Here is a 10,483-nt window from a genome sequence, read left to right on the forward strand (position 1 = left end):
TATCGCGTATCCACCTCGCTAAATTATCAAATTGCTCGCTAATAATTCTAATAAACACCGAGTGTGCAACGTCGTCAGATTGGTGACAGCTGGTGTAAACAAACACAAGGAAATGTGGGTCATTTCCAGATTCCACACAACACTCGCTCTCGCGCCTATCTTCATTCCGGAGGGGAATTCACCACTGATTGTGGCGGGAAAGAAAAATTCGCATTGTACTTTTGTCAAAAATAAATGCATTTAGAAGCTGCGATAGAAATATTTAAATATTTGAACTCATGCACGAGAGGATACATTAGGCTTTACACTTGAGACGCTCGAGGTCATACAGGACTTCCAGGACGGTGGCCATGCTCCAGGCTTGCGTCCTGCACGAGTCTCCGCAGTAACTGCCATTGGAGTTGGTCAATTCGGGGAGTCCTCGCCACGCTGAGGACTTCACTTCACTCAGATGAGCAGTCAGGATGGCCCTGATAAGACATCACAATAAATATCCTTCCACAACCTTAAGAAGCACCCAAAAACATACCATGTTTCTGCTACAGTTTCCTTCAGACAATCATTTCGGGCAGCAAAGATCAGACGAGCTCTCAAGTAGAAGCCAATTGGCCAGACCCATTCCTGCAAAAATCAAGAATACAAAGAAATAACCTTATAAGATAAGAGCCTTCTGAGGGAGAGACAAAATACTCACAGGTCCTTGATGATAATTCGCACCATGAGCCACTCTTGGATCATCAGAATCATTGGCATTATTGTAATCTCCACGATAGCCCCAATCCTCGAGATCCAGTGTCTTCATCCCTAATGGACCAAGGAGGTATTTCTTAGCCTGCTCAAGAGCCTCCCAACCGTGCTTAGCATTAAACAGTTCAGGAGCCGCAACCATTGCGATGGGAAAGTTTGGACGGAGTTGAAAGTCCTGCCAAGTGTGAGTAGCTCCGCAGGAGTCCTTGTAAATCCCCCTCTTATTAGCCAAGGGAATTTCTCCTGGTCCCACGAAGAAGTTCTTCTCAAAACTAGCCTTTATCCTATCCGCCCATTCCTTATAAGTCCAGATAGTTTTTGACCCTGAAACCAAAAAATGTTTTAAAATCTACATAAAACACTGGTATAAAAATCCTCACCATTCTTGGAGATCCTTTCGACAGAATTGTAGGGAAACTTCCCCTGAGAACTCTTCTTCTCCAGGAATCGAAGAGCAGCCATCTGAAGACCCACCAATTCAACTGCTGAACCATCTCTTGGTGTGCTGGGAATTCCTCTATTCTTCGCCTTCTCAGACGATCCCATCTTGTCCATCCATGTGCCACAATTGGCATCGTTTCCGCCAAATACGAAGCCCGTGTCTGGATGAATCCCAATCTGATTGTTGAAGCCCTTCTCCGTCATGTGAGCATCAATGGCAGGACCTGCATTCCTCTCGCGATAAATCAATCCCTGGAAGTGAACAGTCAAGGCCTCCTGAATGACATCATAGAGGAATTGATCGCATTTTCCAGCTTTCTGGGCTTCACTGTCGTCCGTGGGAAAGATTCTGGACACCTTTTCCGTCAAGATCTCCTCACCATTCGGCACTTCCTCCACATAGTACTTGATGGAGAAGAGCCACCACCAGACAGCGTCTCGACAATTGAATCTCGCCTTGTAGCCTCCATCGAGGAGATTGGGAACAAGTCCGTGTCGCAGACAGGAGCCAAAGCCCAAGATCATCAAGCGTGCTTCGTCAAATCTCCCCGTCAGAAGCATGAGTCCTCGCAGGGAGATGAACGTGTCCCTTCCCCAGCATCTCATGTAGCCCGTGGAGAAGTGAGGCAATCCCGCTGACATTGTGGAGCACTGACTTGGTGGCTTGGGTGGCTTTGTGGCCGGACTGAGAGCTGGTAGATTGGCTGATGGACACTCGGCGACGCACTGAACTGTGCCCATTGCCAGAGCCTGGACGAAGGAGCTGCCCTTCCGCACGAAATCCGACATCAGAGTCACACTCTGAGCTCTCAACAGCGCATGAAGTCCTGTGAGAATGACATCGAAGTAACTGGGAACAAGATATCGAGGCATCTCCTTAATGTCCACAGTATTCTTATCCCACCACTCGGACAACGCCTTGGTTCCTGGCCACTTGGCAAATCTGTCTCGAATGTAGTCCATCATCCAATTGCCACGACGAAGATTGTCACAGAAAGGATGTCCCAAATCATTGTAAGGCGCAATTTGGCTGAGAAGAGAGGCAAATCCTTGAGTGCCACAGTAAACCAATCGACCGAAGCCAGGAATATCGTATGTTCCCGAACCCAAGCCCATGTCCTTCTCCTCTTCGTCACACCGATAGACAGCCCTGTTCAGATCGATGAGATTGAGTTTGGACACAATCTTCTGGAGATCCGTCAAGATTTCTCCCTTCTCACAGTGGAAGACATCGACAAGATTCTGTGCTTTGGCAAAGTGAGGTCGTGTGTGCTCATGAAGGGACACTCGCACAGCCACAACAGATCCTGGCGTGAGGTTCTTAAAGTTCAATTGAGTAATGTTACCATCGTGGGTGACTTCATGACTGAAAATTGAGGATTCTTCCAAGGAAATATGCTCCATGATCTTAAGTTTGTACTCGGTCAATCCGTTGATGTACTTTTCGTCCTTTTCATACCGATAAGGACGATCAAAGGGCTTCGAAGACCTACAATAGCATGAATTAATAGAGGAAAAAATGTGTATTTTTCCAATTATTGAAACTTACTCGTGAGTAATTCCAGCTTCCAGGATGATTTCCTCAAGATGACCCTCAAATCTCAAAGGTCGCACATTTGTTGGTCCACTGTAAGGATCTGGATAGCTAAAGCTTGTGTGAGCGACCAAGATTACACTTTGACGCGTTGCCGGACAACTTCTAGTCACCGCAACAATATTGTAGTCCATTTGATCAACGAAAACCTCACTAAATCCCTTCTCAGCCAATTCACCGTGAAGAAGATTCAGCGCTTTCTTTCCAGCAATAATTCCACTCTCAGCATTCACCGTCTTTCCCCACTCTTGATACTCTCGCTCCTCATCAACAACGTGAATCTATAGTGAAGAAAGATCACAAAGGATCATGGAAAACAGTTAAGGAAAATCTCTTGCAGTGCAAACTCACGTGATGAGGAACAAGTTCGTCATATCCTCTGTTGCTCCCAGTGGCGCAGCAAGCCATGGAAACCAGTGCAGCCGAAGGAAGCAAGTCGAAGACGGAGCGCTTTTGAACAGGAGACGGATTGTCATGCGTGAGATCCAGGAAGAGAGCATGAGCTATGCACGGCGCCAGAAGTCTCTTGGGTGAGCTGAAGAATGCCCCAACAGGAGCTCCTCCGAAGCGATACACCAGACGTCCTTCCTCGTGAGAATCCCAGGCGGAAAGAGCTTCTCGGATGAGAGAAGTTATGCCCAAACGATTGACGAAGATGTTGTCCGTGTTATCGGAATTGGTGAAGAGTTCAGCGACAACATAGAGTTCAGGATTGATTTTTCTCGCGGCATCCAAGAGATATTCAGCAACCTGAGAAGTTAAGATCACTTTAGCAAAAAACACTTTAAATGTGACTGAAAGATCTCACATGAAGTGGTGTTGAGTGGCAATTGTCCAGACGAACTCCATCGAAAATCTTCGCTGTAATTTCCACGTATTTCTTCATGTGATCCCACAAATATGGACAATCCTCAGGTTTATCTCCGTACCTCAGCTTCACACTGTCACCCCAGGCGATCAACTCACGTCTGATGTAGACGTTGGCCGTTGTGGGCTGAGGACGAGCGAAATCCTGCAGAGGATCTCCATTCATAACCCACCCATTGTGAGCCATGAGGAACTTCGCCTTGTCCCCATACATAACATCCTCAATATCTTTGACGGTCTTGCAAGTAACTCCGCCGTCTGTGAAGTATCTGCAGAACAAGGGATGCTTAACACTTATCTCCTTAATCCTGGGTCCATCGTCCTGAATTCTCTCGTATCGCAGCCCTGAGAGACAATTCTCAACGGCCGAACGCAAGTGTTCAGCAATGTCTTGACGAACGGTTTCATTCAATTCCTCCAGACGCTTTCTAAAGTCCTCAGCACACTTCCGCAATCTCGTGTCCTCATCGAAGCAATCATTGCGAAAGACATTAAAGATGTCAAAGGCGCTCTCGAAGTCAATTGTGCCAGTCAAACGACCAAAAGCTGGATCTTGCTTCAGAATAATTGTCTCTCTAGACTTTGTGTCTGCTTGAGTGGCCTTTGGCGGTGGTCTTGTGCGCATTCCTTCCATGAACTTCTTCACATATTCCTCCACATTGCACTGATACAACTCGTGAATCCTCGCTTTGGCCAAGTAATTCGAGTGGAGTTGATGACGAAGAGCATTTATATGATTTTCATGATCAATTTCCACAGGAACGCCAAAGGTTTCAAGAAGCCCAGCTCCTGTGTCTGCTGAAGCCATCGCAAGGACACTGTCCAGGAGGAAAGCAGGTCTCAAGTGTGGACAAGTTGCACAGGAGTAAGTCGTTTCTGGATGCTCCTTCAGCCAAGTGGACTCATTTGCTGTGTGATTGAGAACTATGTCACAAATCGAGGCAATTCCCCATTCTTCGCGACACTTCTTCACCACCTTGGCGACTTTGTCATAGTTTGCGCCCGGTCCAAAGTCCGGATTCACCGCCAATTGATCAGACAGTGAGTATCCTGAGCGTGAACCGCCGAGCTTCTGAATGGGCGTGAAATGGAGAAGATTGTAACCACTTTCGTGGGTCACTTTCAACTTGTCCTCCCACGTTTGCAAGTGTCCAAGACACTTTGCCATGACCGTTTGGCATCGAATTGAATCCAGCGGAAGTTCGCGTTCGGCGCCTTTTCGTCCAACCTGTATTTTAGGCTCCACTTGAACGTACAGGGAATTTTCATGGACATCAGGACTATAAAAAATGAAAAATTTATTGCATATCCAACTGTTCGCTTTTCCAATCTTGACTTTTTTACCATTCTTGAAAGGTGAAGTAAAAGTGAAAAGCTCCCGCGCGATTGGCTGTGATTTCGCAATAGATATCCAAATCTGTGACTTCCACGAATGGTTTGGAGGAATCTGTGAGCTTTTTGCCGTTACTGGATTGCCACGACAAAGCTGCATAGTTTTTCCTCTCGAAATTTGCATTATCTTAGAAAGAGTTGTAAGAAGAAAATAAATAAAGTCTTGTTGTGAATGAAACGAATACAATAAAGCTTTTTCTCATGTAATTAAATCTTCATTTCAATTTCATCTCTGTGATTGTAAAACACTTTATTACCACAAATAGACGTTGAAAAAGTGAAAGAGAAACATCTCAAGAACTTTAATTTGTAGCTAAGTAAGTCAGTGCCACTGAAGTCTCGGGATTATAAGCATCGCTTAGTCGAATAGTGAATATTTCACTTACAGCAAGCAAAATGGTTAAATATATTCAAAAATTAATTTCTCAATTAATTTCACCGATTAGAAGTCTGAAAAACTTAGTGAGTTTCTCAATCTTAATCATAATAGTGATGAAAATCAATTTCTACACCAATTTTTCATGGATTTTCCAGTTTCGTTTTGCCACGTTCACCGAAATGTGTATCATCACAATTTTACTGAGTCTCACTTTTTTGGTCTCTGTGTGTTTTCCACTTTCCGCGGTAGTGTTTGCAGAAGTTGTTGGAATAATAATGGATCGCACAACTTCAAATACGACAAAAATCACCACTGTTTTACTGCCAATGTTTGGCGGTGGAAGATTTCTGACAAACGCCACCAATTCTGAAATTGCTTCAGCTCTAAATGAGGACGTTTGGGCACACTTCTATATCTGTGCATTGCTAGTTGCAATGATCGTGATTGTCCTCTCAACGACTCTCTACACAATTAATCTCTTGGCCTTAAAGCAAACTGTGAGAATTAAGCAAAAATTCCTAAAATCAATTCTCAGTCAAGACATGACTTGGTTTGACAGCAAAACATCTTTGGATTTTGCCAGTGATATTACAACGAATGTTAACTTGATAAAAGAAGCAATCAGTGAGAAATTGGTGATTGCATGGTTCTTAGTATCAGCCTTCATTTTTGGCATTATAATCGCCTTCACATTTGGATGGCAATTGACTCTAGCAATCGCAGGAATTTACACAGTAATTTTGGTTGCACTTTCCATCTATGTGGGAAAATCCGAAAAGCGCCTGAGTGAGAAGGAAGTTGAAAGCTACTCAGAAGCAGGATTGATCGCTGAAGAAGTTTTCAGTTCAATTAGAACTGTTGTTGCCTTTGGTGGAGAAGATAAAGAGTCCCAAAGATATGCAGAAAGTCTCAAGATTGCTGATAAATCAAGTCTTCAGAAGAGTTTCTTCTCCGGACTGCAAAGTGGAATTATGTGGTTTCTCGTGTTTGCCTCCTTTGGATCAGCTTTCTTCTATGGAATACATCTCATGATAGGAGAATTCAATCTACCGGAAGTGGAGAAAACCTACTATATAATATCAATAGTGACAATCGTAACCAGCATGACTAATTTATCGCAGTTTCTATCATTTGCTGTGCCCAATTTCGAGACAATTGCATCGGCATGTGGAGTTTCGCAGCATATCTATGATGTCATTGATCAGAGATCAGCAATTGATCCTTTCAGCAAAACAGGACTCATGAGCAGCAATTTGAGAAGCAATATTGAGTTTAGAAATGTCAATTTTCATTATCCATCAAGAAGTGATATTCAAGTTTTGAAAGGAATCAGTTTCTCTGCCGAACATGGCCAAAAGGTAGCCTTGGCAGGACGTTCAGGATGTGGAAAATCTACTTGTTTGCAACTTCTTCAGCGATTTTACGATCCAATTGCGGTAAAAATGTATCAAAATGCATTTTTCACATACAATAATAATTTGTCTTTCCAGGGAGAAATCCTCATTGATGGTGTTAACATCAAGGATATCAACATTTCCCACCTCAGATCCTTAATAGGAGTGGTTGCCCAAGAACCTGTACTTTTCTCAACGACCATTGCGGAGAACATTCGTTTCGGACAGCCAGAAGCCACTCAAGAAGACATCGTGAAAGCGGCTTTGGTTGCAAATTGCCACAACTTCATTGTGAATTTGTCTAAAGGATATGAGACGCTGGTTGGCGAGAATGGGGCTCAATTGTCGGGTGGACAGAAGCAAAGGATCGCTATTGCAAGAGCAATTGTGAGAAATCCAAAAATCCTCCTTCTCGACGAAGCCACGTCAGCTTTAGACGCACAATCTGAAACAATTGTCCAGGAAGCTCTGGACAAGGCATCGGAAGGACGAACAACTCTGATTGTCTCTCATCGTTTGTCTGCTGTGAGAAAAGCCGATCTAATAGTTGTCATTGATCAGGGATTAATTGTTGAGAAGGGAACTCATGAGGAGCTGATGAATCTAAACGGACACTATTGCTACTTAAGGACACTCACTCGCCAAGTCATTGAGTCAAATGCCGTCGAAAGGGAAAAAGAGGAATTTGAGTTTGAAGAACTTCCAAACAGTTTCACAAGCGAATCAAATGGCGAAGATATTGAAGACATTGAAGTGGATGAATTTCACAAGGAAAAGAAGGGAAAAGTGTTGACTCAACTCATGAGAATGACCTTAAAAGATTGGAAATTACTATTGATTGGCTACATATGTTCAGTAATTGTGGGTTCTTCCTTTCCCATCAGCGGAATTCTCTGTGCAGAATACTTCAAAGCATTCCAAACTAACGACATCAGCAGAATTAGTGATGTCGCGAAATATGGCTTGATTGGATTCATCGCAGTTGCGACAATTACTGGTTTAGCAGCTGTTGTTCAAGCCTTTGTCTTAAGTAAAGCCGGCATTCGATTAACATCCCAACTGAGAGTCAAATATTTCCAACATGCATTGAAACAGGAAATGTCTTGGTTTGATAAGCCAAGAAATGCCGTTGGCGCCTTAACAGTTCGCCTGTCGACAGATTGCGCCAACGTTCAAGGAGCCACAGGAATTCGCATATCCGGAATCCTTCAGGCAACGTCTTCACTCATAATTGGCGTCATCATAGGACTCTTTGTCCTATGGAAATTGGCCTTAATCATTTCACTGAGTCTACCTTTGCTCATGTTTCTGGGAATATTTGAATCTCTCTATTCAAAATCAAGTGCAGCAAATGAGAGAAAAGCCATGGAAAATGCTTCTAGAATCGCAACAGAAGCCATTAGAAACATCAAAACTGTAGCTTCGCTGGGTTTGGAGAGTGAAATTCTTCGCAGATTTGCTCAAGAAGTCGCTGAAGCTGAACGAGCAGCTGAGAAAAGCACAAGATATCGAGGATTACTTTACAGCTTGAATTTCTCAATTTGCTTCTTAGCTTACGGTTATGCTTTCCTTTCTGTGCCGTCGTTGCTGTCAGATGACGGAATTGACTTTGTTGATGCTATATTGTAAGGACTCTTTGCAAAAATAACGTCAAAATTATTCAAATCGACCTAAAATTCATATATTTTCAGGGTTATCGAAACTATCATTTACGCAACGTGGATGTTGGGAATTGTTCTTAACACTGCTCCTAATGTAAACGAAGCAATTTCCTCTGCAATGAATATCATGAATTTCTTGAACAAATCAACCAAAGATTCCCAACAACTTGAGACTCATAAGCAAGAAATTTCGTCTGCTTCTGTTGATTACAAACACGTAAAGTTTCGTTATCCATCAAGACCAGAAACGGAGATCCTGAAAGACTTGACTTTCAAGATAGATCCTGGCAAGACTGTGGCTTTGGTTGGATCATCAGGATGTGGAAAATCTACCTGTCTTCAATTGCTTCTAAGATTCTACGAACCGAATGACGGAAGTGTGGAAATGGATGGAAAATCTCTCAAATACTACACTTTTAACAACTTGCGAATGCATCTTGGCCTAGTTTCGCAAGAACCTGTGCTTTTTAATCGCACCATTGGAGAAAATATCGCCTATGGAGCCAACTACAGGACAGTTTTTAAGGATGAAATCATTTCTGCAGCCAAAGAAGCCAGAATTCACCATGAATTCATTGCTAAATTGCCAATGGTAAGATTTCTAGCTCAATTTCGGAAGTGTGATTAACTCAAACACTCTTTTTCAGGGATACGACACTCCTTTAGGGCCAAGAGGTGCTCATTTGTCTGGTGGACAGAAGCAGCGCATTGCCATTGCCAGGGCTCTCATCAGGCGCCCTAAGATCCTTCTCCTGGACGAAGCCACGTCCGCTCTGGACGCAGAGAGTGAACAATCAGTTCAGGAGACTCTCAACAGAGCAAGTGCGAACAGAACTTGCATTATCGTGACACACAGACTCTCTTCAATACGCAACGCTGATCTTATTTGTGTTCTCGATCGCGGAGAGATCTCTGAAATGGGTTCTCATGACGAACTCATGAGCGCAGGTGGAGTTTATTCGAGATTGTATAAGTCCTTCGCTTGAGTAAACAGCAATCATCAGACTATAATTAGTGCACACAAACATTCCTGCTTACCTTTGGCGGGATAATTGCAGAACAGCGCAATGTGTCTGCCAAGGAGATTCGGTCCAGGAACAATGTGCAGAATTGCTCCTCTCTTGAGCCTGAAGAGAGTTCCTTGCTGGTTCTCACCATGCGATATGGCTAAACTCAGAACATCTTGACGCCCCATTCTGACCTCAATCTGGCGGGAAAACAACACGCGTTAGAAGGAAAACCAGCGAGAGATCAGGGCCAGAGATTTTTCAATATTTCACTTAAGTAACTCCAGTCAAGAGTCACCTCGGAAATTCACTGGAATTCTGCACTTTTTATGCACCACACAAGTAGGAAATCGTAAAATCTGACAATTCCAACTCCTTGGCGGGGTTTTTCCTGTGTGAAAGTGGCGGAAAAAAGGCTTTTTCACCACGAATTCTCCGATCCCCAAGGTGACCTCTGGGCTGTCAGTTTTCACTTTACTTTTAGAGCTGCGACTTTGGCGCCGGTTCTTGTGTGACTGACTCTCTCGCCGCTGATAAATCCCCACCAGAGCCAGCAAAAAAACCCGCTCTCGGCCTAGAGAAGCGAGAGCGCGAGTGTTGTGGGAAATCAGGGGGGCATTCACACATGTTGTGACGTTGGGGAAAGAGCGAATTATAATTGTGGCGCACGCGCGAAGCCCAAAAATTCACGTGCTCGTGCGAAAATCATAGCAAAAACGCTTCGGAAACAAGAGTCAGGAGGGATTTCCGATGTTTGCCATGAATGATTTCGGCCACAGGTGGACGTCGTGACGTCAGATGTTTGCCAAGGAGCTTTAAGACTTGTTATTTTCATGGCTTTCCGTGCATTCTACAGAAAAAGGCATTTCAACATTAACTGATAACAGCTAATTAGCCAGCAAAATTGACAGAGACAAAACAAGGTCCGAAAATAAATATTCCGCAGAGTTGCATAAAGTTGAGTGTTGCTGATAAGAAAAAGCTCTTTGTCAATCTCGTCT

The 10,483-nt window shown here is 43.7% G+C and overlaps 1 protein-coding gene across 1 annotated transcript; it reads right to left on the reverse strand.

Annotated features, from left to right (window-relative positions):
* Positions 1–151: 151 nt before the first annotated feature.
* Positions 152–9,748, reverse strand: LOC132258883 (glycogen debranching enzyme). The gene is made up of 9 exons (XM_059756417.1): positions 9,514–9,748; positions 4,994–5,168; positions 3,591–4,929; positions 3,134–3,532; positions 2,738–3,063; positions 1,128–2,677; positions 695–1,071; positions 530–621; positions 152–470 (listed from the first exon to the last, which is right to left on the reverse strand). Exons 1-9 carry the CDS (start codon positions 9,668–9,670, stop codon positions 296–298), a joined length of 4,590 nt encoding a protein of 1,529 aa, XP_059612400.1. The 5' UTR covers positions 9,671–9,748; the 3' UTR covers positions 152–295.
* Between the last annotated feature and the right edge of the window lie 735 nt (positions 9,749–10,483).

This window comes from Phlebotomus argentipes, unplaced genomic scaffold (assembly GCF_947086385.1).
Source record: "Phlebotomus argentipes unplaced genomic scaffold, Phlebotomus argentipes genome assembly scaffold_4, whole genome shotgun sequence".
In the NCBI taxonomy this organism is placed as follows: domain Eukaryota; kingdom Metazoa; phylum Arthropoda; class Insecta; order Diptera; family Psychodidae; genus Phlebotomus; species Phlebotomus argentipes.

Excerpts from the sequence above, each read along its gene's own strand:
- LOC132258883 (XM_059756417.1), bottom strand. The coding sequence starts at position 9,670 with ATGGGGCGTCAAGATGTTCTGAGTTTAGCCATATCGCATGGTGAGAAC. Across the intron at positions 5,169-9,513 it reads CTGCAATTATCCCGCCAAAG|ATAATGCAAATTTCGAGAGG; the intron begins GTAAGCAGGAAT and ends ACTCTTTCTAAG. Across the intron at positions 1,072-1,127 it reads CGAAAGGATCTCCAAGAATG|GGTCAAAAACTATCTGGACT; the intron begins GTGAGGATTTTT and ends TTTTGGTTTCAG.